General features: G+C 41.2%; 1 protein-coding gene and 1 long non-coding RNA gene across 2 annotated transcripts; one reads left to right on the top strand and one right to left on the bottom strand.

Moving 5' to 3' along the window:
* Positions 1-632: 632 nt before the first annotated feature.
* mfn2 (mitofusin 2) lies at positions 633-27,141 on the top strand. Its single transcript, XM_034591403.1, has 18 exons — positions 633-818; positions 3,949-4,130; positions 5,394-5,529; positions 5,691-5,853; positions 5,939-6,063; positions 7,891-7,999; positions 8,193-8,300; positions 11,622-11,775; positions 12,475-12,542; positions 13,544-13,665; positions 13,771-13,897; positions 14,143-14,247; positions 15,807-15,909; positions 16,169-16,389; positions 17,026-17,181; positions 22,389-22,585; positions 23,263-23,397; positions 24,702-27,141. The coding sequence occupies exons 2-18, from the start codon at positions 3,953-3,955 to the stop codon at positions 24,769-24,771; spliced, it is 2,277 nt and encodes a 758-aa protein (XP_034447294.1). The 5' UTR covers positions 633-818; positions 3,949-3,952; the 3' UTR covers positions 24,772-27,141.
* LOC117765202 lies at positions 7,926-27,496 on the bottom strand. Its single transcript, XR_004614530.1, has 3 exons — positions 27,485-27,496; positions 21,583-21,589; positions 7,926-8,055 (listed from the first exon to the last, which is right to left on the bottom strand). It is a non-coding gene; the product is annotated as an uncharacterized LOC117765202 (long non-coding RNA).
* Positions 27,497-27,589: the final 93 nt, after the last annotated feature.

Genomic DNA, 27,589 nt, shown 5'->3' with positions numbered 1-27,589 from the left:
GGTGCTACTGTTTATTTCACACTATTAAAAAAGAAAAAAAAAAGATAGAGGGGCTATTTTCAATTCGCATACAATAAAGGCACATATTCAATTACTAACGTTATATCCAGGTTTATCGAATGCATCAAATAATTTATACAATAAGGTGAGAGTAGCAATTATATTCCAGAATTTCATATTAAAATAGGAAAAAAGATGAGTGAGGGGCTATCGGAATATACAGGAGAAATGATTGCAATAATGTTAGTACTACAGTGGATAGAGGACATATGAGCAAGAAAGAATGCAGCTAACTGTAAACCTTGGCAATATTACATTTAATTTAATAGATACAAAATACAAAATAACTCGGGCAGATGTGACAATTGTAATCAGCAGGAAACAGTGGAGCATATATTTTTAGTCTGTCGACAATACTATCGACATAGACGAACACTTAAAAACTCACTCCAAAGAAACCGTTTAACGTTAATTCTAAGGGAAATACTACAGAGGGACTCAGGTGATATTCCGGTTTCTAAAAAACACAGGACTCTATAACAGAATTTCGATAAATATGCATTCTGACTCACACTCCTTTCCAGGCGGTGGCGGTAATGCACTGATAAGTTCTTTGCCAACCGCCATTAAACAGCAGCAGCAGAAGAAGACGAAGAAGAAGGCCTATTCTCATGTGAAACGTCCAGTAACACTTCTTCTACTCTCCGCAATTCAGGCTAAGTTCAAGATCCAGCTGTTCAACAACCTTCGTGGCTCGTTAGCTTGCTTTAAAAAGCCACGGGACCAGGATGTATTTGTGAAGAACGACCCCAACCACGGTGAGTCCCGACCTGGAAACATTTAGACTACCTGTCAGCTAGCCGCGGCTGGACCTCACTGAAGGGCTAGTTAGCTTGTAACCTAGGAAATGTTTGTCTCCACTGGACGCACTGTCATGTTCGTCAGGTCCATGAAAGTTACACCACACGGACTAATGGTAAGAGGACAAAAATGGACAACCCTCTGATATGAGAGTTTAGGCGGAGTCTAACGCGAGGAGCTGAAAGGTAAAATAGCTAGTTGGAGGACATGTATCGCAGCAGGACTGCCATGCTGTAGTTTTATGTAATTTAACAGATATTAGTTGTGTGTTTGGGATTTTGTTGATGTATGTAGTACGTTAAAAGAATAAACTGAAATCTCCATCACGCCACATTGCCACCTTCAAACTGTGTGAAAGGTCACAGCTCATCTCTGGCCTTCAGCAGACAGGGGCGCGGACACGGGAACGTCACAGCCCTGCTGTTATTCACCTGACTGGTTGAGAAGCCTACGAGCTTTTGTTGACAGTGAGCCTGAAAGCTGCTGATGTGGTCATGTGAATTGTTTCTAGTGTTGGACCATGTTGTAATGCCTCCCTGTATTCTACCCTCTTAGTGTACATATCAGCACATTTTTACCAAAATATATTGCAGTACCAGATCTTGCTGACCAGAGTGTAAAACAGCTCTGCTTCTCTTAAATATCCTCAAATTTCTACTGGAGGGACGAAACTATTTGAAGCCAGACTAAACAAAAACAACACAACACAAATTATGCCAATCCTGTAGCCTTCATCCGAGCTGATGAGCAATGCTAAGCCTGCTGCAAAAATGTAGCCTCATTCAAAAACAGTGCGTACACAAAAATCTGTGCTTAAACCATGCATACTAACGTTTGACCCACAAATCTGGGGTTCATCAATATACCTTAATTTGTTCATATTCTGCGAACAGCTTCTTCTGCAACAATGAAGTTAAAACACTGTGTTGTGTCATAATCAGCCGGAGGAACTTCTGCCTGCAGGAGTGTTTGTGTGTGCCCAGCCCAGGTTCAATTTTTTTTAAACATCGACACTCCGGAGGACACGCTACAGAAAGCTGTGTATTCCACCTCCGACGCCTTCAATTTCTGCTTTTGTGAAATACTTCCTTTTGGGCACGTCTCTCATAACTTCAACTGTTCAGTACACCGCTCTCTTCATGACAAACGGATGTTCTTGTATGGAGAAATAGACGCATGGCAGAATGCCAATTGCAGAGAGCGGACACGCACCTGTCCATTTAGAATGATTCTGATTCACAAACCTACGCATGTTGGTGAGAACAAAATCAGCTGGTGTGCACGTGTCATTAATCTGGCGGCAATTTTTTTCTGTGGAGAGTAAGAACATTTCTGCGCACATGTTAGTGAATTGTGTCTAAATGACTGTCGCAACTTTCATGCTGTTTGCATGAAGATGAGATGTTTTAGGTCTCGCACCCACGTCGTTGTCCATAGTACCTCAGTGCTGACACTTTAAAACAGAAAACAGAGGAAGCAATAAAAGACATTACTTCCACCACATCCAGTTAGCCAACTATGTTTCTCATAACAAGCGGGAGAAGCACCAGTTGTAAGCTCGACCTCATCACTTGCAGACTACTGAATCTGTTTATCAAGTTGGTCCAGACCAAGCTCCTTTTATCCTCTTTTTTTTTTTTTTTTCTTGTGAAAGGGTGTTTTTGTAAAGAACTACCCATGAAGTCGCCATATCTTTGCTGGTCAGCTCACAGCAGAAGTAACTCAGTGACGTCGGATGTACCTGAAGGCGGCGTCGACCTATCACATTAGATCAAAAAAAAGTTCATCAATACCTATTTGCTATAAATAGAAGGGTAGTGTCTGGTGAGCAGAGAGCTGCGTCCCCTGGAAAACCTGCAACAACCAATTAAAGAGCAGCCTCAGGTCTCGTGGTTGCCAAAACTTTAAGGAATAGGGCTGCTTGATATATCGAAAAATCTATTTCATCACGATATCAACGTGCGCGACAAAGATTTGACGGAGCCAGAAAAACCCGTCAACAATCTGAATATCTTTAATTTATTTCCAAGGGCAGCAGGGCTCCTTCTAATTGGCCAAATATTCTGACATGCAGAGCGTGAATTCGTGGAGCAGGGAACACAATTTATCTCCGTTTATGCCGTCTTTTGTCATAAGTATATCACTCACGTTGATATCTCGATGACGATACATTTTCTATATATATCGTGCAGCCCTAGAACATAACAACAAGTGAAATTATAATATCGCCCCTCTGCTACTCTTTACTGGTTACCTGTACGTTTTGGAATGGATATTAAGATTTTACTGCTTGGTTTTAAAGCTGTGAATGGTCGAGCTCACATTTATATCTTTGATTTACTAACATCCTATGACCCTGATCGCTGTCTGGTATCCTCCAGCAGGCCCCTACTACCAATTAATGTTGACTTGACAGGCCTTTGCTGTTTTTTGCTTAAGACTCATTTTAATTTTTGCAGTTGATTGTCACCCTCTTTATTTTAAATATTTTGCTTTTCGTCTGTTTTAGTTGTAAAGTACTGACTTGGTAACTTTGTTTTTGAAAGGTGCTGTCCAAATTATTATTCTTTTTTAATTCTTAAATTGAGTAAAAGTTGTCACTACATATGAGTGGACGGACGTACATGTAAACAATTCATGTCAAAACCATTGTGACTAAAACGTTGGCTTAACAAGCAGATGTTGACTTATTTCTTCTTACTCCATGAGATGTATATGGACCCCAGCTCTGCCACTAGCATTTGTAAACATACCCGAAGCTCAGGTCAAGCATCCAATTGGAGAGTGGGGAGTGGAAATATTTATACTTTTGGCTAAATGGGAATACCACAGTCCTTTTTTTCCATTTTCTCCAATTATTTTTATTTTCATCCACCTTTCTGCTGCAAAGATACACATTAGAAGGCCATCCTCCCAGCAGTGAATTATCACAGTTGAATAATTGTGAATTGTGTCCTTTAAGTCCATTCTACAGTGATAAGGGTTTTGACATTTGTATCACTCCTACTCTAATTGTTTGAATGTCATTTTCTATAAGTGAATTTCAGTGAAACCTTTAAGGTGCATTTGTTCTTTTCTCCTGTCTAGTGCCATGTCTCTGGTTTTCCTACGACCCAACACCAACGCAGTCCACGGTAAGAAGGATAAAAGACTGATGGCAGAGGTGAATGCATCACCGCTCAAGCACTTTGTAACAGCAAAGAAGAAGATCAACGGGATCTTTGAACAACTGGGCTCCTACATTAAGGAAAGCACGTCCTTTCTAGAAGGTACACACCTACTTGCAATTTCCTCTCTAAGCCTTTGTATCCCATCATATTTTTGATAATCTGAGGGCAGTTTAATATGTTGGTGTCTGTTCTGAGTAAGCACTCTCTCACTTAAAACATAAAACTCACAGCATCTATTTATCTAGGCTAGAGCTGTAACATTGTCATTATCATTTTTAACACGACATAAAGCAACATCTGGTTAATGTACATATAACAGCAGCACAAGGTGCACAGAGAAAAGGCGAGCAAGAGAAATGGGTATTCCACCTTCAAATGGCACTGAAATACGTTTATTATCTCAAAACAAAATCAATTAGATAAACCAGGAAATTGAGCAGAGGTGCCAGTTTTAAGTTGTTGAGGAAGTGTAAAAATCTCAAGGATTAAAGCGACAATTAACCCCACATTAAATCAAGAATAATAATTTTCCTAAAACGGCTGTGGTACAGTTTAATGTCTTGAACGAAGCCGTGAAACTTACCAAGTTCTCTTCATCAATACTGGGAACCCAGGTATTTAATTTCTTTGTTTTTAATAATTAAAAAGAGCCCCGGAAAATCATTGCAGGATTTTGATTTCATCTTTCTTTTCCTGAGGCTTCTTTTTTTTCCTTTTTGGTAAATTGCACCTAATGTAAATAGTTTAAGTCTGTGAAATTCACTCTTTCAAGTCAGAGGAGTGAGGAAGAAGCTCCGACAGAGACTCTGACACAGTACGACCGGACCTTTTAATCTGCGTCTGTCCTGAAGCAGCGGTGTTATAATTATGCAGCAGCGGGACATCGCTAAAACTATGAACTTAGCGGTAAACATGAATCGATTATGTTCAGTCACTGCATCAATGCAGAGTTGTCCAAGTCCGCATCGCGATGCATTTAAGAATTGAGAAATTTCCACACCTCTAGTGTGTGTGTATATATAGCGCTATATAAATACAGACTATTTACCGTGCCTCCAAATTATTTGCTATTTCGTGCTATTTACTCACGTTGCCATTAATGTGCAAAGGCCTTAACTAATATTTAACAGCCTGCTTAGTTAGCTGCCAGCTTGATCATGAGGCATGGATGATATTATACAAACTCCCTTTGGTGGTGAGAACAACTCTACACCTAGAACCAATTTTGACATTGATGTACGTAAGTCTTAAAACATGGTGTATGTTTTTTGGTATCATACTGTCAGTCTAATAAAGAGGCTCTTCATGGAAACAGCTGTAACAGGATGCATTGTCTTCTGTCCGATCACCTCCACATATTAGATACGTACAAAAATGATGAGTTGGACCCAGTCACCACAGAGGAGCAGGTCCAGGAGGTGCAGGGTTACCTTGCAAAGGTGGCAGGGATCGGCGAAGTGCTCGCCCGCAGACATATGAAGGTGGTCTTCTTTGGGAGGTATGACTATCCGTTTCCTATCCCAACCGCTTAGTTTTGGAACTTCCGTTTATCTATATTCATCTTATTTAATTTAACCTTTTGAAAGCTACCTACCTACCTTTTGTTATTCACTTTTCAAATGGGCTGAGGCAACACTGACAGAACCGTTTGTTCTATAGGACCAGTAATGGGAAGAGCTCAGTGATCAATGCCATGCTATGTGATAAGGTGCTGCCGTCAGGAATAGGACACACCACCAACTGTTTCCTGAGGGTGGAGGGCACAGATGGCAACGAGGCCTTCCTCCTTACAGAAGGCTCTGAAGAGAGGAAGAACATAAAGGTAAGCAAAACTCACTGAGGGCCTTGCATGCATATTGCTGTATGTGTAAAATAAACTGTGTGTGTGTGTGTGTGTGTACTTACAGACGGTAAACCAACTAGCCCATGCTCTCCATCAGGATGAGGACTTAGACGCCGGCAGCTTGGTCTGTGTCATGTGGCCCAAAGCCAAGTGTGCTCTACTCAGGGATGATCTGGTGTTGGTAGACAGGTGAGACACAAGTTAATCTCAAATAGCCAAATCTCGTCAGTGTTTGAGAGTGGTCTGACTGCACCCATTATAATTGTATATTGTAGTTCTCTATCACTCATACATTCACACACTGTCAGCACATCAGCGGCAGTTTGGGATTCATTCATTTTGAAAATGTTAATGTGCTGAAAGAAGGAGAATGTTGGCTGAAATAGACACCCGGTGTTAGGCTTATAATTACAATCTACTTTGGATGGCAGTCTTTCATCTTGGATTTCTTTCTACACCTCATCCAACACAAAGGATCTTTTGAATATGAGTGACGCGTATGCATATGATCATGTTGGCTGTACTGAATAATAGCAGGTATGATTATACGTAGGGTTGGGTATCGTTTTATCGGTTCTTATCGATTCCCCATTTGGATTCCAAAATGGTAAATAAAAATTTAAAAAAAGGTCAAATAATTAGATAAAAAAAGATCTTTATTGGACTGGACCATTGCACAGTAGCTGTGCTTCATGTTATACCGGTGCAGCAGTGGTAATGCCTTTTGATAGACAGGCAACATTACAAAAGAAAACCCACACAACTCATCTCAGAGCATTATCAGACATGCTCAATGTCGTCCCAACTGTGTAAATTAGTATTAACTAAGATAGAGGCAATGTTGACATTTTTTGCCTTGAAAATACTGGTGTTTAAATTAACCAAACACATAGTCGTATTTGTGGATAAAAAGTAGAAGACGATGTCCAATTGTCCCTTTTTAAACTAATGTTACATCAATAATTGTCAACTTTAAGATCTGTCATGAATATTAATCTCACAAAAGAACAGCGTGGAAATCAGTAGCAGTTGAACCACTTGTGGATAATAACGTTTTAAGGTGGTTGTTGTACGTCTTATTTATATGAAACCTACTGACATAATTCATACAAGTCATGTTAGTCAGCATTCCCTTGAATGCCAGCGAGAACTGCTGTCGCTTCTCGCTCTCCGTAGCTCTCCTGGAGGTGCTAGCGAGGTGCTACTAGCGCTAGCTGAAGATGACGCACTCGGGCTCAGAGACCGCAGGACATTAAACGCTGTACAGTCTTTCAGGTCGACGCCATGCTGACTTAAATGTTTGGTGAGCTTCGATGTGCAACCTGACTTTTGAGCGTTTATCGCGGCTCATCTTAGCCACGTTTGCCATTAAGGCTAGGTCATGTCTAAACAAATGAGCAGGCTGTTGCGTGGTGTGTGACGTAGTCACATAGCCAGGTCCTGGCAGATACATAGGGCGTCCTTGCAGTTTAGGAACCGATAAGCAGAACCGAAATTGAAATTTTTTTTATGGTTTCATTTACACTATGTTTTAAGCCTAAATGTCCACTATTGGAAGTAGTGATGCTAGCGGAAGTAGCAATGCTACTGCCCACCCCGCGTCTGCGGTGTCTGTGGTGTCTGCGGTGTCTGCGGTGTGCATGCCAACATGGTTCTAGAGGAGGATAACAGGACATTCAGGCCAATAAACAATGTGTAAATGACGCTGTTTCAAGTCGAAGTTGAATGTCGGGGCTTACGGATACATGGATGACACCACACGAGCAGTATGGAGGCATTTTATGTCTTTTTTACATTTGAAAAAGGAGTCACCAGTCCTAAATTCTTTTGTGGACTCAAACACTTCACCCACCACTCCATCGTCATAGTGGAGATTAGATAATGAGTGTATTTTCCTTTTTCGGTGAACTTTCCCTTTAATTCACTACAGCCACAACAGTATGGTTTTTGTTTCAGTAATTGATAACATTGTCTCCTTCATAGATGATTTATCGTACATCTTTCTTTCCCTTCCAGCCCAGGTATCGATGTTACCACAGAATTGGACAGCTGGATTGACAAGTTCTGCCTTGATGCTGATGTGTTTGTTCTGGTGGCAAACTCTGAGTCCACACTGATGCAGACGGTAAGAAATGACGACTGTATATTTCATCCATTCAGACAGCTGTAGAAATAGGTGAACTGTTTCATAATGAGATTAGTGGAGAAGTGGAACAATGTGTAGGATTGTAGGAAGTGTCAATGTCAGTGCTCATGTTTTAATGTATCTCGTATGTTCAAATGCTGCCTTTTAAAACTGCTGTTATGTTTTCCTACAGGAGAAGTCCTTTTTTCACAAGGTCAATGAGCGACTCTCCAGTCCCAACATTTTCATCCTCAACAACCGCTGGGATGCTTCAGCCTCAGAGCCTGAATACATGGAGGAGGTCAGTCTTTTAAACAGACTACAGTGTGACGGTGTTCAATATTAGCAAAGCAAGTACATCTGAATGACAGTGTTTACTCAAAGAGTGTTCCGAATGCTTTTACGATATTACCAAGTTTCTGAGCCCAAATTACATTTGCGAGACAATACAATAGGGGAATTTGGAAAATGGAATTTCAGTTCGGCTTCCCATTATCATAAAAACAAGATAATCAACATAAAACGGTTATTGTTCTGCATGCCGTGTTGCTCTATTTTTGTCTTGTGATGTAAATGTGGGGCACACTACCTTTTTTAAATCAGTGCGCTCCGCCGCACAGTAGTTTCAGCTTGTGTTGAGAGGGAGGAGGGAGCCACGTCAGGTTTCCCCAGTTATTTTGAAACTGAAAATTAAATTTGAAATTCTTTTAGAAGATGGCAGAAAGGCAGCTTTTGGTTGACAAGAAAGGTAAAACAAATTCAGTCATCTGGAAACACTTTGGTTTTGAAGAGTCAAACGGAACAAGCGAAAATACAGTACAAAATTTGTTCTATAGTTGGGGCCGCACCACAATGCAACACGTCCAATATGTTTAATCATTTGACGTGAGATATACTGCCTCACTTCTCATGCACTAATATTGGCAAAATCAATCAAATGCAAGCGATTGGAAGACAAATTTACTTGCCACACCATGCTCACATGATGTGTTTTGGGGGAGGGCCAGAGCCAATGGGAGAGAGGCATGCTACACCCTGCACAGGTCACCAGCCTATCACAGGGCCAACATATAAGCTGTTTTTAGACTTGAACTCTGTAAATTGTCTGGTAAATTGGGTCTGGAGTTTACTTTTTAGATATGAAGAACGCAACAGGAGATTGTCCGCATCAGACACGTTAATAACAACAGGATATCCCAAGTAGGCAAAGTCAGTCACCTGTTCTCAGTCTGACTGACTGACCAGCAGTCCACTTAGTTAAGAACAGACTAGGCAGAGAGAGCTCACAACAACGAGAGCTGAAGGAGGCTGCACTGAAGCTCAGGGAGAGAATCATTTGGGAATATCGAAGGGTCTGCTGATGTCTGTGGGTCGGACTTCACACAGTCACTGACTGCAGAGGATTTCCCACTAAATTCTGAACCCCTCATCTTTGGCTGTGACTCAGTAGGTAGAGAAGGTTGTCCACTAACCTGAAAGTCAGTGGTTAGATTCCCGGCTACTCCAGTCCTTGAGCAAGATAACTGATCCCAAAACTGCCCCTGACCGATATGCGCACAGTGTATGAAGGGTGTGGGATGGGTAACACGCTCTGCATAGAAGTGCTGTTAGAATGTGAGTGGACGGGTCAATGTGACTTTTACTGTAAAGTGCTTTGAGTGGTTGATAAGACTGGAAAAGTGCTATACAAATACAGTCCAGTTACCATTTTTCCATTCAACTATGTGCACGTGTTTAAAGGGCTGTAATAACTCCACAAAGTTCTCACTATATTGATGTAAATTTATTCAAATTAAAACAAAGATAATACTTAGCACTTAGATATAGGATCCATTATTTCATTTCAACCTGAAAAGGCTGAAATTTAGAGCCTAATTAACAAAAAAATGCAGCTGTCTAAATACTTAGTCTGGACTGTATCCTTTCCAAATTCTTGATAAAAGGAAAGTGTTGCTACCGTATCACGTAGTAAGCTAACTATTAACATGCTGCTGATTCAGCAGCAGCCTTAGATAAGCAGGTGAACAGTTAAGCTGGTTTTACCTATCCTATCTCTGCTCTGTGGTTGAACTGAGGATTACCTTCTGCCTCACAGGCCTCTGTGAATATCCTGTATTCAAGTTTAAAGCCATGCCAGTGTCCCACACTGTTTATGTAGCTGTGTTCATGATGAAGTTAGTATCTATTTGCACAGATCTGTAACTAAATGAATGAAAGACCTGACGTTAGACCCACAGTTTGTGGTTCATTCAGATGATTTAATGAATATGCTTAACATGCAGCCTACATGATTTTGTAAGATTGTGTCGTTTTTCGTTTTCCATAAATTTTCCCCAACAAACAGAAAACGAAGACAGCAGCCTGGTGGATCAGTGGTTTCCATTGTTGCATTACAGCAAGAATGTCCTGGCTTTTACAACTCAACTTAACTGACTCTGATATTTTCTCATTGGAATAATCATGGTCCTCACGTACTTAAGTCTTCGGTTTTGTTTGTAGAATTAAAAGCCAAGAAGTGTTGAGATTATTTTAATATTCAAATTTTGTCCTAATTTAATAATAGTCCTCACTGGCTCCCAGCAGCTCTTCAGATTTTTATCAGAACAGCTGTGGTAAGCGGTATTACGTTTTCGGTTCATCTTTCTGTACTGCCGTTCTGTCTGTCCCATTCTCATGAATGCAAGTTGTCAGGTATACCTTTTTTATTATTTTGCTGTTCAGCTCCACTTTCTCAGTTCAGTTCATTTAGGGCTGTCTTGCGACTCTAGAGCTGTTTTCAGACACAATAGGCTCAAAAAGCATCCTCAACAGCAGCAAATCCACCAGAGGATTCAGACAGCGTGTGGAGGCACGATGTCTTCAACATGTGTGGGTCCGCTCTTTCAGCCTGACATATTTGTTTACTTTTGGTTTTCTGTCACGTGTTAGAAACTTAATCAACCACCCACTCACTTGTGGTGAATCCTGTTGAGGCTCTCCTGCTGTGTTCTCACATCGGCTCCTTCAGACACGGTATTTACAGTATACTCGGGGTCTGGCCAAAGAAACTCAGCAGAAAGTCTGGATGCTCTCACTTTGATATTTGCGTTCTCACATACAGCCCCTCCACAGAGTGTCTGGAGATTCTCTGAAGTTCTGTGCATGTCTGGAAGCAGCTTAGGTGAATTGCAGCCAATTTCAGAAACGAGGACATTATTGGAAGTGAACAGATTCTCCATATAGTCTCTAATAAGTCCATCCTCTGTCTGGTTGTTAAAATACACTGATTTTTAGGTGTAGCATTGTACCCTGTCACAAAGCTTTCTGAGAACATCCGCAAGCTGGTAATTTTAGTTACTCTTACATAACCTTCAACCTTTTTAATATGATAGAAAAAGTAAGAATGGTGGGGAAACAGTAAAATCAATGTCCTGCAGCCTGAGCCTCATTTCTGTCTGCTGTGCTGCCCTCAGCTTTGGTGCTAAATGACAGAACAGTCAGCTGAAGTACACCTGGACTAAACTACACTGTGCCATTTCTTCTTCTTCTGTTGTCCTGAAAGAAAGCTGACGTTGATGTTTTCCCCCCTAATGAATTACTTTTTGAAATTCATGTTCAATAAAGTGGGCTGTTTCTGTGTCAGGTTCGTAGGCAGCATATGGACCGCTGCACCAATTTCCTGGTGGATGAGCTGGCTGTAGTGGACCGGACCCAGGCCAGTGACCGCATCTTCTTCGTTTCTGCCAAGGAAGTACTTCAGGCTCGGGTGCAGAGAGCTCAAGGAATGCCTGAAGCAGGTGGGGATGGTAGTCAGTGCAGAATCTGATGTGCAGCAGCACTGCCTCAGGATAGAGTTTATGCTTAAACATTAAAATTACCAAAGTTTAATTCTAACATTAAAAATTTTTTTTACACCATGCTTTATACCCCTCATTTTGAGAGCAAATGTATATCTTTATAATTGAAGGCATTTTATATACTTTTGATGTACACAGAAATCACTTAATGTATTAGAATGACAATTTAATTAATTCAGGTTAACATTCCTACTGACATGTAGTGTGTTAATGAAGCTATGTTCAGTGATGATCTTGCATTAGTACTAGAGGTGAACAGCTTTTACTGTTTGATACAGTATATTTAATCAAAGAACTGAAAGTCTTTAGTAAGTACCACCTAAATGTCTGAAGGAAACAAGTCAAGTGTAGAAAATTGATGTCAAATGTCTGGTTAGGTAAAATTTCCATTACATATTCTTTGATGGGATGGTAGTAACTGTGTTTATGCCCATTCAGAATGTGCCACAGAGTGTAAGCAAGCAACATTGTGTGATGTTAGCTTATCATCAAAGTCACTGCTAATCTGTGATATCACAGCAAGTACAGTTAAAAATAAATGTTGGTTTAGGGCCAGGGTCTTTCTCTTCACAGTGGGAACCTCGGGGTGTCCCGGGGGTCCTCAGCAAATTGGACTGGATGTGATTCCATGTGTTTCAGGTGGAGCTCTTGCAGAGGGATTTCAAGCCAGAATGTTTGAGTTCCAGAACTTTGAGAGGCGATTTGAGGTAAGATCCTCATCCCTATAACAACTCGGTTTAAGATTTATGTGCTGCATATGACAGCTGCGTCGCGGATCTGCTGCGTATATGTTGTTCACACAGGGAGCATGTCCGCTGCGTTCCTGCAGCAAAGCTGCTATGTACCGTTTCTGGAATAACTACTGTATTTTCTTGAATAAAAGTAGGTCTATTTATCCAACTAAATGCCAGGCTTCTTGTTTTTAAGAGTTATTTATTTATTATTTATTTGTGACATATTCAACAGATAGACATTGAAACTATCTAATGAGAACCCTGCGCAGTACGCATAGAAAAATAGGTAAGACCCTGACACTCTAGAAGAGCAGTGCAGTCGTGTAACATGGGCACCAAAATGAAAAACAAGAAGTTCTGTGTCCCACATGCTTCCCTCGCGCATCCAGTGTAGCCTGAGCATTAGTAAAAAAGCAAAACAAAGAAGAACCTGCACACTTATTTGTGCCACAGAAAATATAATTAAACAATGTTTCGTTCCAGAGTGGACTCTTAGTCAGGTCCTTTCGTGGTTTAAAAAAAGAGAACCTGCTACCAATAGCTGCCAAGATCATCCACTGTTTTTAAAATGTTAATGTTTAAAAAAAAAAGTTTAAATGTTATTAAAAAATCTCCCAAGCTGTCTTAAAATGTACAATGGAGTATTGATGATACTCTTCTTTCTGGCTTTGTGCTCTTTTTTTAGCAAGTAAGTGTACAGGCTCTTCTTTGTTTTTGTTTAATCAAATATTTATAATTATATAATATTAAGTTTGTGTTCCATTTTCCATTTAGAAATTTAAGAACACCTGACTTTGCTTTACTGTAAATAAAGTACTTTAAACAGTTATCATGTTTCATTAATTGTGGAAAATTCACTCAGTAATCCAGATATCAAAAGTTTAAATCAGCTGCACTTGGAGAATTGAAGCATTCAATCATTTGTGGCCATCCCTTGATCTTTTCTGGATTGTTGGCCAATGTGCTGTGTGCAGGAGTGTATCTCACAGTCAGCGGTGAAGACCAAGTTTGAGCAGCACACTGTGAGGGCCAAGCAGATCTCTGAAGCCCTGCGCCACATTATGGATTCTATACATATTGCTGCACAAGAGCAGAGGTGAGTCAAGTCTGAAATGTATTGATTGAGTCTGTGTGAACCTAAGACTGGAGACAAATAAAATACCTACTCTCTGATATATTCACACTTTGTGTGTGTGTTTAGGGTCTACTGCCTTGAGACTAAAGAAGACCGTCAGTGCCGATTGGAGTTCATCGATAAGCAGCTGGACCTGTTGACCATGGACTGTAAATCTAAAATCAAGAAGATTACTGAGGAGGTGGAGAGACAGGTGAACTCCCAAATCATAACATGCCTGCTTTCTCTGCTGCTGCAGTGAAACAACTGGGCTTCAAGTTATCTCCTTAATCTTATTCCTCACTTATCAAATGATATTATACCCAGTGAAAATAATTTCTAAATTCAGGTTTGTTTTCATAATAAACACTGAGGAAAGAATCACATTGTGATTTGCTCTTAAAAGAGGGCAAACTTCACCAGGAAGTGCTTTTCACCCTGCTCTTTGCTTGTGTACAGGTCTCTAATGCCCTGGCAGAGGAAATCAGGAAGCTGAATGTGCTGGTAGATGACTTTCACATTGACTTCCACCCATCATCAGTAGTGCTCAAGGTCTACAAGAATGTGAGTTCAACACATGTGTTCAACAGAAATGTTTGTCTTTAATGTGAACTGAGCAGGAGGGCTGCACACCTTCTGTTTACTTTGGTGTGCACACAACAGCAATACTGTTCATACTGTTCTTTTATGCAAGTGTTTGACTTGTGGTCATATACCTTCTAAAACTATATCTTGGTGTTGAATATCAAGAGAGACTCTGAGAGCATGGAGAGAGCGAAAGAAAGTGGAGAGCTCCAGCGAGTCTACGAGTGTTCAGAGACAGTTATTGACAGATTGTTCATATTCTTTGCAAACGCTGAACCGAACGAATCAGTTTACAAATGATGAAAGTGAGTGGCGTTCACTCCTGCAAGAGTGGACGCACACACAAAGGGCCAACTACAGACCAATATCCAACCTCCCTTCCTGTCTAAAATCCTCAAGAAAGTTATAGCTTATTACAGCTAGCTTAAAAGATTGCGGTACATATCCTGATGACAAGATAACTCCCCCATCTACATGTCTGACACACTGGTGTATACATGCTGTACAGTGTAAAGCTCCTCCTTGGTCTCCTGTTGGCACGCTGAACCTGTATAAAGCCCAAGTGATCTGTGTTATGTAAGAGCAGTCCATACTGAGTCATGATGCACTCATTAAACTCCACAATCTAATCTGATGGGCACAGGCACCAGAAATTTAATATAAAATAATCCTAGTGATGTTTTCACTAATGTGTAATCATCTAAATGTTTGATTCTGAATTGTACTAATTGTTCTTATCTTTACCCTTGAATGGACCGTTTATATTCAAATACTTTATATTTACATTGGTAGCCGGTCCTCTATGGAGGCTGCCATATTTTTTTTACAGTTGTCCAGTCTGGACAAACTAAACACCTTTTAGTTTTTATGACAACTGAAGCGACCACAGGTTCTCTTTCATGTTTGGGAGGGTGAGGTGAGGGGTATTCAGCTGCAACCTACAACTTCACCACAAGATGTCACTAAATTCTACACACGACCTGACACAAACACTGACTCTAGATAGGTAGCACTGTTGATACAAAGCACTTGGCTCTGAAGGCCAAGTACTAAAAACTGTGGCAAGGGGGCCACTGGGGTCTCCCAACAACAGCCAGACACAAACCACTCACTTTTTAACATATTAATTGGAATAAATCCAAAATAACAAAGAGAATTTCATCAAACAAAACATAAATTGTCCGGCATAATAACGTGTTCAGGTGGTGTGGCAGCTCATTCAGCAGCTTTTTTAACCAGGGAAGTAATCATCTGAGCTGATTACCCCCCTGGTACAGATGGAGGGGCTCCCACGCCCACAGTGACCCTACACACACTCTGTGTCCTAGCTTTGTTCATTATCAAGATTTTTTCAGATGACTCTTTGAAACCTTTATCACTGTAATTCCAGTGCCATTTGTATAGTGCAATTTTTTAGTTTACCATTGAACAGCTTTCAGGTTTGGCTGCTTTTAGGCATCAGTGAAAAAGGAATTTTAGATTTCCTCTAATGTGTGATTACAGCAGATGTGTTGACTGATTGTTTTCTTGTGTTCTAGGAGCTTCATCGGCACGTAGAAGAGGGTCTGGGAAAGAACATGTCACAGAGGTGTTCCACCTCTATTACCAGTTCCCTGCAAGCTACACAGACTGACATGATTGGTAACAGTCCCCTTTACACCTGAGACAAACGTCCAATCTATTCTTGTCACTGCACAGGCTGCAATGTGCTTTAATGAGCTTAAATGTTTTACCCTAATAATCCTGGCCACACTCTTGTTTAACTGCTTACTGCGTGTAATTTGCATGTGGAGATGTGTAGGATTCATGAATGTCTTCTGTCAGCTTATGTAAAAACATGTATTTAGCCACACTGTGTCCCTAGTTTGGGTTGATCTGTTTGCTGTCTGTGTTTGTACAGATGGTCTGAAGCCTCTACTGCCCAGCCCAGTCAGAGAGCAGGTTGATAAGCTAGTTCCTCGCCAGTGCTTCAGTCTCAGTTATGACTTGGCCTGTGACAAGCTTTGCAGTGACTTTCAAGAGGACATCAGCTTCCACTTCTCTCTGGGCTGGACCATGCTGGTCAACCGCTTCCTTGGTCCCAAAAATACCAGGCGGGCCCTTGTGGGCTACAATGACCAGGTAACACAGGATATAAAACTCCTCCAAGCTCAGTGTTTAAGTAGGGCTGCATGACTTTACAAAAAAATCATAATCACAGTTTTCTTGCTGAGCATTGAGATCAAATTTCTCTCTCACTGTGTTTTTCCAATATAATAATTGAAATTGTATTGTAGGGTTTGATGATTGGCTGAATATATCGTTGAATCGGCGATTGGCTGAGTCCATAGCGCGTTTCTTTCTGTTTGGGTTAGAGAGAGAGAGATGCACTTAGAGCGGTGAAGTGAGATCCAATCACAAGTGGTCAAAGCTCTCATACACTGGCCAGTGCTCGTGCACACACACACATGCGTACAAATATATCGTCAATCAGTGGTTGTTGCACTGATGGTGGCCGATTGGAACATTTTTGCATTGATGTCTGTGTTGTTGGACAGCAGCTATTTTCACCTGTTTATCAATCATGAGGTAAAATACAGAGTAAATTAGGGAGGGTTGACTGATGCAAGACTGTTAATCTCCAGGCAGAGGCACACAAATGTTTTTTAATGTAGCATTATGTCTTGTTGATGTGCTGTTTCATTATCCAGGACTGTCCGTAGCCCTCTGAGCCAGTCACTTTGCTCTGTGACATTATTAGCTGTGTTCTCCCTGTAGGTCCCTCGGCCCATGGCCCTGACTCCTGTCAGCACTGCCATACCTCCTTTCCCGCAAAGCTCTGTGACTCAGGAGGAGCTCATGGTCTCCATGGTGACAGGTCTTGCATCCCTCACCTCCCGTACTTCTATGGGCGTCCTTGTGGTTGGTGGCGTGGTAAGGACACATACACACGCACTGAATACACATATTCGTAGTAGCAGTAGTAAATATCTTCATGGGGATTATGCTTGAATTTTTTTGTTTTTTTCCTGATCCAAACATTGTTATAGTTCCTCTAAGTCAGAAACGTCATGCTTGAGCGACTCGATTGAGCTTCCTGGGTTTTGTGTCGTAACAAGGAACTGGAAGTCTCCCTACATGGTCTTGGCCCACCCCCCACCTCACCCCCACCCGTCCCCCCACACTCATTACGCCGGGTTTACACCGGAGGCAGCGAGGCTGAGAGGCAGCGCAGCGCCGTTCCCAAGCACGCAGCCGCCTGGCTGTTCACACGGGACGAGCATTTCTCCGCTGGTCAGCCCGCGATTCACTCACATGTGGCATTTGTCTGGATCGTTGGGACTGGGAGGCTGCAGCAGCTGCTCGGGCGCGACCGCTCGCTCTCCCATGTGTGAGCTGGAATTTGTGTCAGTGCCACACAGCGCACAGCAGTGTGGAAGACTTCCGCAGTGTTCAGCACTACTGTAACCCCCGAACCCCGACATTCAACGGGTACAACAACAAGCGGAGAAAGCAGAATCGCGGGCTGACCTTATATATACAGTCTATGGGGCTGACCAGCGCGGAGAAATGCACGTCCCGTGTGAACAGCCAGGCGGCTGCGCGCTTGAGAACGGCGCTGCGCTGCCTTGCAGCGGTCTTCCACACAGCCAGCAGTGTGGAAGACTTCCGCAGTGTTCAGCACTACTGTACGCCGGGTTAACACCGGACGCGGAAGCGCCGCTGCGAGGCAGCGCAGCGGCGTTCTCAAGCGCGCAGCCGCCTGGCTGTTCACACGGGACGTGCATTTCTCCGCGCTGGTCAGCCCCATAGACTGTGTATATATAAGGTCAGCCCGCGATTCTGCTTTCTCCGCTTGTTGTTGTACCCGTTGAATGTCGGGGTTCGGGGTAAATGATGGTCTTCATAGCCCCCCCCCCCCCCCCTCCCCCTCTCTGTCTGTCTGCTTGTGTGCTTGTAGTGGATGGGCAGAGGGGGACATTTAATTATGTGATTGGGAAAATTAAAACTCCAGGACAACAGAAGGGGAATACAAAGTATGGGATGCATATTTGATAATTTATATCATATAAAATATGTAATTTATATCGTTTAAAATCATGGGGGGAGGGGGGGAGGGGGGAGCTGGCTCATTAGCATTTAAAGGAACAGGCACTCAAAACAGGTCACTCTGTGGAGGGCTGTTTTATACAGGGTAAAAAGGGTGCTGTTTTATATGATCCTTGTGGTATTTTGACCAAAGTATGTTACAGACATTTCATTAAGACCCCAAGGAACCATATCAACTTGTGGTAAAATGGGCATGCTATGTCCCCTTTAATCTTGCTGTGTTTAAAAAGTGAAGAAAATGTCCCAGATCTGCACCAAAATGTGAAGGCTTCTTCCCTGACCCGTACTGCATCTTTCTATAAAGTTTTATGCAAATCCGTCCTGTAGTTTTTGCATAATCCTGCTAATTATCAAACAAATGCAGATGAAACATAACCTCCTTGGCGGAGGTCTTAAAAACTGGCATGTCTTCTTTGTTTTGCGTAATAGTACAGTACATCATTGGTTTGGAGTCAGTGGGAGTGAGTGGCTGGCAGTCGTGACGTCCGTGTCACGGTGCCACACCTTAAATACGGTGGACACGCCGTCACATGTCATTCAAAACAACGACACCTCTTCTCGCTTCACCCCAGCAGCAAGAAGGGCGGTCTGGTGAGACATCTCACTCATGCTACTCAGAGAACCGGGGTTACAACAGTAACCTAAAGTTCTCTTTCATAACATTTGTTTCGATGTCTCACTATGGGATATTGAGACTCCCGTATTGCCAGACAAGCTTATCTCGACGACTGACCGCCAGCCCCCCCTTCAGGTAGAAGTGAGTGGATGAGGAAGATCCACAGAGGAGCCCATGCTCAAGACAGCGTGGGTCAGGCCAGGGGATGTGACATCCAACCTGTAGAACCTCGCAAATGTGAAGGGAGAAGACCAGCTAGCTGCAGCGCAGATGTATTGGATAGAGACTCCGTTGAACAGGGCCCAAGAGGTCGCGAAAGCTCTAGTAGAGTGTGCCCATACACCAATCGGAACCTGAAGGCCCGAGCTGGAGTAGGCCAACGCAATGGCGTCCACTATCCAGTGAGAAAGTCTTTGTTTGGTGGTAGGTTTGCCCAGGACACAAACAACTGATCCCCTTTCCTAAAACTCCTTGTCCTCTCCACATATGTGTGTAAAGCACGGACAGGGCAAAGCATGTGTAACCGCTGCGGTTCTGCAGAACCATTGGGAGGTGGCTGAAAAGCTGACAGTTCCACTGGATTAACAACCATGGGAACAAATGCAGGATTCGGCCTCAGCGTCACCCCAAGGTTCCCCAGGGTGAACCGCATACACGCTGGGTGTACAGATAAAGCGTGAATATCACTCAAGTTTAGCTGTAGACAAAGCCAAAAAGAGAGCCACCTTCAGGGATAATGTTTTCATGTCCACGTTATCGAATGGTTCAAAGGGATGACTGGAGAGGGCTCCCAGCATCACTGCTAGATCCCAAGATGGTGACATAGGCTTGGGTGGGAGGACATGAAGCAGGGTAATAAGGCACGATATAAGGTATCTGGGCCACCGCTGCAAAATCAACGTAGCTGAAACCGAATAGTTTGTGAATGCACACATTGGGGAAAGTATTAACCGAATCAACAAGCCTTGTTGTAGCTGTGAAACTGCTGCAACCAAACGAAGTAAAATTGTGTGAAAACACAATACATTTTCCTACTCTGCAATAATAGAAGCCTGCTGACTATAATTCATTCAGACATTTGTGAAGAGGAATTGAACACATTTGTTAAGTTGATCACACCAAGTCCTACATATTGGCTGCAATGACATCCCCAGTCAGACATATAAAATGTGCAAAAATGTCTATCAGGCTATTCAACACCCTGAAGGTGTGTGAATTCACAGTTCAATCTTACAGCTCAAATTTGTATATCTGGGGCCTCATTTATACAACAGTTCATAGGATTCTTACTAAAAGTACACGTTCTCACAAAAGCATGCACACCTGAAGGCAATGTTTCCTTTATAAATCAAAATCCACCTGGAAATTTGTGTACGTGAATCTGCCTCAAAGTCTACCCTCTACACGCCCAAATTCAACCATAAATGCTCAATGCAAAGCACCTAATGAATATTAAATGATCCTGATGACCAATGGGTTTCTAAGGTGACTCAAGCGATAAAAAGAGGAAGATCAACTTTCTGACACCGACATTAAGATGTTTGTTAGTGAGGTGGAGAATGACAGATTGTTTGGTGGCCACAGCAGTGATGTCACTAATAAAGAAAATACACTGATACGCTGCTGCTGTGGATAATACAGTAAATGAGCGTGAGTCCAATAGAAAGAACGTCTAATTCAAAGGTGGAGGCAAAAGAATATCGCTTCACACTGTCAGAATGTGAGTGAACTTGTTGTACCGCCTGTTCATATTTTAACAATCAAAACTGCAGGATTATTAAATTCAGGGACAGCTGTGATATTCCCAATCAATAAAAATTATAAAATGAGGGTCTACATAGAAAGGTAAATATTATACAGTTTTAATCATACCACACACATACCTATTGGCTAATAGTGTTTGTACAGGTTCGGTTCCATCGGGTCGATCTGTGTAATACTTCAGCCCAAGATCACAGATCTATAGAATCTATATCAGCTGATTAGTTATCATCATGGGACATAAACATCTTTGTGATTGCTGAACATCTGTTTCCTCCTAATCCTTTCATTCGCGCACTCTATCAGTGCTAGGGCATCCATCACGCAAGTGTCACCACAGTATTTTCATAATTAGAGCAATCGGACCGATTACTACACACATCAGTGGGATCCTAGCCTCCAGTTTGAAAGTGAATAGTTTCACTCACGTTCATGTATACAAACTAAAGTCGGACTTAATGATACAGTGTTAGAGGATATTATTAAAAACTATTACTCTGTAACTCTGCTGTTTAATGGTATCTGAACGTAATTTGTGTAAGGGTTAGGTAAGTTGTATTACATCTTTTTTAATTAAACAGTTATGTTACGCGCTGATGAAATGGATCAATAATCTGGCTTCAGTTCACCTCACGTCTGCATCATATTTTCCTGTCTCCAAAATGTTTGTAAGCATGGGTCAAGGTTAGCGTACAAGTGCACATTCTCCCGTCAAGTTTGCTTTTATAAATCCCAACGTTTGCATGAGAAGTCTTTCAGGCCCTGTTTTGTGCGTATGCAATGGTTACAAATAAGGCCCCTGGTCCCGTTGCACCCCCCAGCAGAAGAGACAGCCACTTAAGCCAGACTCTGAATCTAAACTCCTTGCTGCTGTCAACCTGCCCATTTACAGAATCAATGGGATTTGCTCAAGTGTTCATAGTAAAAGCAGCAATAATATCACAACAACATAAATACAATGTTGCCATTAAATCACACCAAAGTCATCTTGGATCCAAGATGTGAAACCAGAGGACTGTTAGGGGGTCATATGAATGTTTAGTGTGTCCTTAAATGACTGTGGACTATGGTGGCATCCGATCTTGATGGTGGATCATGATCGTGGTGGCAGCTGACCATAGACTATGATTACAACAAGACTGCTTGATATACAATATGTCTCCTCAGATACTCGACCATTACTGACAATAATCCATCAATTCATTGACCTTCAGTTATGCTACAAAGTGTTTATTCTAATCAATGCTGCTAAAACCTTTATCTTTCTGATGTTCTCCTTTACACTTGACATCTATTGCACTTCTGTCCGTCCTGGGAGAGGGATCCCTCACATGTGGCTCTCTCTGAGGTTTCTACGTTCTTTTTACCCTGTTAAAAGGGTTTTTTAGTAGTTTTTCTTTACTCTTGTTGAGGGTTAAGGGCAGAGGATGTCACACCATGTTAAAGCCCTATGAGACAAATTGTGATTTGTGAATAAGGGCTATACAAATAAAATTTGATTGATTGATTAAAAAAGCAACAGGTTAAAAACTATAAGCAGATTCCATCATGGATTATTGTGGTGATCTCAAAGAACTCACTAGGGAATTATGTGGTAACAGGAAGTCCAGACTGTAGATTTGTTGATTTTGTTTCATGAATTTTGTGTGTTCAGATCTGGAAGGCAGTGGGTTGGCGGCTGATCGCCTTGTCAGTTGGCCTCTACGGGCTCCTCTATATTTACGAGAGGCTCACCTGGACCACCAAGGCCAAGGAGAGAGCCTTTAAGAGACAGTTTGTGGACTACGCCAGTGAGAAGCTGCAACTCATCGTCAGCTACACTGGATCCAACTGCAGCCACCAAGTCCAGCAGTGAGCATGTTAACTGACTATATACATTTGCTGTATCTCATATCAAATACAAAATACAAAGAACAAACACATAAGTGTTTACATTCTGACAGGGAAGTGATGTTCCAAATCAAATACAGATGTTGCAAGATAAATGTAAATGACAATTTTTATTTGCACATTTTGCACCAACAAAGTGTCCTCCCTACTTGGCTACCAATTTCACAAATTTGAAACTTTCAGCCATAACTCCAAGTGAATGTACTGTCAGTATGAGAGATAAAGAGAGAAAGAGCATACTATAAAAAGCTGTTTCTCCAACATGCCTCCACTGCTCTCGCAAAGAAAATATTTAAGAGGCACTAGATTATTTACACAATGTAAATGTATTAAAATATCTATCATTCCTTTTTCTAAATATTCAAATTTTGTAAATACTGTGACAGCCCTAATTGGGACATAGTGATAATAATAAAGAATTACAGTAGTCCTGTCTAGAGTATAGGAAGTATGCAAATTGAAACACAGCAACTGTAGCCCCTCAGAGCAGACAAATATTTAGTTTGATCAGTAATTTGATAGAAAACAGGAAAGAAATTATTAACTTTTTGATTTCAGTCTCGTTAAAAAAAAACATGGTTAACTTTAGTTATTATAATGTTGTCTAACCCTTTTTCTGTTTCTGCTGTGCTCATCAGGGAGTTGGCCGGTGTGTTTGCTCAGCTCTGCCAGCAGGTAGATGTCACCCGTCAGAATCTCGAGGACGAGATCACTGACATGAATACGAAGATAGAGCTACTGGACAGCCTGCAGAGCAAGGCTAAGCTTCTGCGGTAAGTGCATCACCACACTCAGCGTACAAATTACTAAACAGCAGGACACGTCTACATGAAGTAGATGCACGGTGGAGTAGGGGTGGGTTAAAATCACACCTGTAAGAACGGCACCTGTTCATTTTAACATGCTGTGGTAGACTGATATTAAAAAGCAAGTTACTGGTTTGAAGTCACCTGGGGCCTTCATTCATACTAAAAGTGTACGTGCGATTCTGATTAAAATCGGGCGCACGCACACCTGAAGGCAATTTTTTTTTTTTTTAGGGGGGGGAGTTATTGCCTTTATTTTTGATAGGACACATTGTAAGTTGTGATTGAGAGTGAGTACGATAGAAAGAACAGTGCCTGAAATTTAAAAAAATTATCACTTCACACTGTCAGAATGTTAGGGAACTTGTTGTATCTCCTATACATATTATAATCACGCAAAAGTGCAGGAATATTAAATTCAGAGACAGCTGTGATGTCGACAATCTATACAATTTAACACAATATATTTTTTTAAATGATTGAAAGAGACTACATAGAAAGGTCAATATTATATAGTGTTAATAATATACCACACATACCTATTGGCTAATAAACCAGAGTGGTGAGTACTTGATCTGTGTGATATTGGACTCAATTCAGCACAAAGATCCAAGATCACAGATCTATAGAATCTATATCAGCTGATTAATCAGTAATTATCATGGCTGCCTCTATACAGCCTGCTTCATCAGCATTATACACATTGTATATCCAATTTAGGTGTTAACCAAAAGGTTCATAATGAAAGGTGAGATTATTCATGTAGTTCACACATAAAGTGCAGTGTAATTCACTGCTAAAGATGTAATGTAATGTGTCGAGGGATGAGATTTTTCTAGCAAGGCAGGTTTAAAATATATTTTGCACAAAACTTTGGCACTAACTAGAGTGTCATGTAGGAGTATTAAGTAAACAAAATGTGAAAACATTTTTAATCTCTGTTGGACATTAACAATAAGACAAAGAAATATTTTCCATAAATAGAGTTATATAAAAACTGTTGCCCTAGTGGACTAATTTGAAAATGCTGGCCTTTTTTTTTTTATTATTTAGTAATAGTTTCGGGAAATGTAATAGTTCATTGTTGGGCAGAGTAGGGAGCAATTGTTGAGAACATGTCTTTAACTCTTCAGTTTGTGTACCCGTAACTCGGAACCTGAATCAGTCTTCATGTTACCTGCTGTAGTGACTTCCACTGGATTACACCTTCAAGACTTATTATTATGCTTCATGAATACACTGGCAATTTGTGTGTGTGTGTGTGTGTTTAGGAACAAGGCTGGCTGGCTGGACAGTGAGCTGAACATGTTCACCCAACAGTACCTCCACCATAGCAAGTAAAGCAGGCAGAGGCTTCACCTGAGAGACTGAAGGACAGCAGAAGAACATCTGCTCCAGCTGTTGAATTATCTCCTCTAGTTGACACGCTGAATATAAAGAGAGGAAACGATCGAAAATGTTCTGAACAGAAGAGTAGAAGTAGAACGGACAGTTTAGATGTTACTGAATGGATGTGATATGGATTCATGGACACTAGTTAAGGATCAGCTGGTGAGTAACCACACAAAAAATATTAAACATGAGGCACAAAGGTTAAACCACAGATTCTTTATCATGTTCACTTGTGATGATGAGCTGAGGTCTCCATGTGGCTAACAGATCTGACTCCTATCACAAATACAGTCTAAACTCTCCTCACATCCTTATCAGTAGTTTTCAGTTACTCTGTCAGTCCTTGTATTTGTTCCAGTCAGCTCTGCCAAATTGAACCTGTGTACATTTGATTTTGTATGTACATTTTGAACAATGGAAAAGTGCCATGAAGTAAGAGGCAGAGCACATGAGGGAAAGGAAAAGAAAGTGTCTCATATTATGAGGATAATGCAATGAACTAAAGACATGCAAACTAATTTATTCCTCCAGCTGCTGAAAGATTTGAATATTGAAGATATTGTAGTTCAGTTGGAGGTTATTTAACATTTAATTTTGGCTTGTCCACACTGTCTCCTTTGGTCATAGTTTAAGTGATGAAAGGGAAACTACTGCTCACTCTTTAAGTCTCGCTAATGAGCACCAAGTAGAGCTGATCTGAGTGGACATGTCACATGCTGATGGTGGTCATTCAAACTGTTTGCTCTGCTGCATCTAATCTAGACACTATGTTCACCTTGTATGTAGAGTGGCTCTGACATGTACAGTTACTGACTGTGTCCTTTCCTTTAATACGTCCTCCAAGAGTAAACATACATGTTTTGAGAGGATGGTTTAGGCTGTGAAGTGAATTATTAGATTTTAGTAGATTGAACAGTGAAGTAAAAAATATGAGACCCCTGAATGTAACCTCTAAAAGCATCACGCTGGTGATATTCTGCACTTTCCCTGACTCCCATACTCTCTGTGGCCTCCACCTTCAAGCCCAGTAGAATACATGCATCTTTAAAACTATGACCTTATTGCAGTATACAGTATCGTTTCATTTAAAAAAAGGGGGGGGAGTCAGTAATTCTTTAAACGGCTGAGCACTGTTGTCTTCATTTAAAAAGGAGAGAGGTTTGTTTGTTTTCAGCTGCAACAGTCAAGCAACACGAATCAAAGGAATCTACCTGATACACAGGACTTGTTAGGACACATGGATTTTTGGCTTGTCTTGTCTTTTCATGTAACAAGAAGTACTATATAGAATATCAAAAAGCTGATTCCTTAACTGGTTACCATTATAGATAGTCTGTCAGTCAGTATAGTTGCCATGGCTACAAGAGAGAATTGGAACCTTTTGGTAAGTGTTAAATAATTCAACTGAAGTCTCTTCTGAGATTAAAGTTTTACTTTAAAAACACCCTTCCAATTTTGTGCCGACACTCTGTGTTCCCAAACTGCTTGAGTCTGTCTCATAGATCTACCCCTGTTAGCTTCTCGCTAAGACGTCAGTACAGATATGCCAAAGAAATGTTGAGGTCAGTTTCAATCACACCGTGGAACACTACTGAGCACATCTCCAGGGCCTCATCCCTTGATAACCCAATACAAGTGGTTTTTAGTAGATATGTTAAATTTGTGTATTTATGTAAAACAATGGCTCTGATTCAGCCGAAACATCATCATCACATTTTAATGTTAATATTTTTAAAACATCTGTGGTTCATGTATGAAGTCAGCTCAGTGGTAACATGATCGACCTGCACTGGAAGCAAATGTGGCTCAGGCTCAGTTACTGTCTGCATACTCTCTGTCAGTGTCACATATAGATGAGATGGAGAACTCAGCTACACAAGATATGTATGTAAAAGTGTCCAAATCCTGCAACAGACCCCCTTGATGAAACAAACTTGTACTTTTGCTTTCTAAAATGTGTATATGTAATTTAGAAATTTGCCTTTTTAATTGGAAACTGGGGAAAGATAAAATGGATGTGCCTGATTTGTCTAATATGTGGGTATTGTTGATGGGAGATGATGTAAAATGAAGCCATAGACTATTATGCCAAGTGAGCAACACTTGCCAACACTTCCTTTTAGGGTGAAGACGAGCACTTTAATTTTTTTTCTTCTCAATAAAGGTAGTGTTTTCCTGCAATGTAAAACCCTTCTGTAGTTGTATTTGGCTTCAGGAAGGTGACAGTACCTGCATGCTGTGATTATTGTAGTGTGTTGACCTGTTACACTGTACATACATATGAATATAAAAAATAAAGGTGAATATGCTGAAAAGGTTTATTTGCAGGTATGTGACAAATGTGGAAAAAGTTCCAACAGAAAATAGTTTATTTTCTGGAGCTTGATTGCTCATCAAGTACTAAGTGTTTGTAATGCAGACTACTAGTCTGAATGTTTGATTAGAAGAACCAATATTAACTGGCAATCAATATCTCACAGATTCAGTGTGAGAGCTTTTAGCATGCATGGAAAAATCATTCAGTCATCATAGCAATCAAGACAAACACCTTAACAGGAGAGATCTCCTCCTCTGAACTAACATCCTGACTAGAGATGCAGGGATCGGCTCTGCCCTCATCCATACCTGCACATATTCTGGATCTATCCACCCCATCCCCCACCAGAAGGAATTTTTCCCCCCAATTTAGAGACCATGAACATTCCAAAAATAAAGTAGCATCCTCAGAGTCTCTTTGCAAGGTTGGAATGAGGGGCCTTAAGAAGTA

Source organism: Hippoglossus hippoglossus, chromosome 7, assembly GCF_009819705.1.
Source record: "Hippoglossus hippoglossus isolate fHipHip1 chromosome 7, fHipHip1.pri, whole genome shotgun sequence".
Classification (NCBI taxonomy): Eukaryota; Metazoa; Chordata; class Actinopteri; order Pleuronectiformes; family Pleuronectidae; genus Hippoglossus; species Hippoglossus hippoglossus.
Note: the sequence above shows the minus strand (reverse complement) of the source record. Positions and strands in the feature narration are given on the sequence as shown.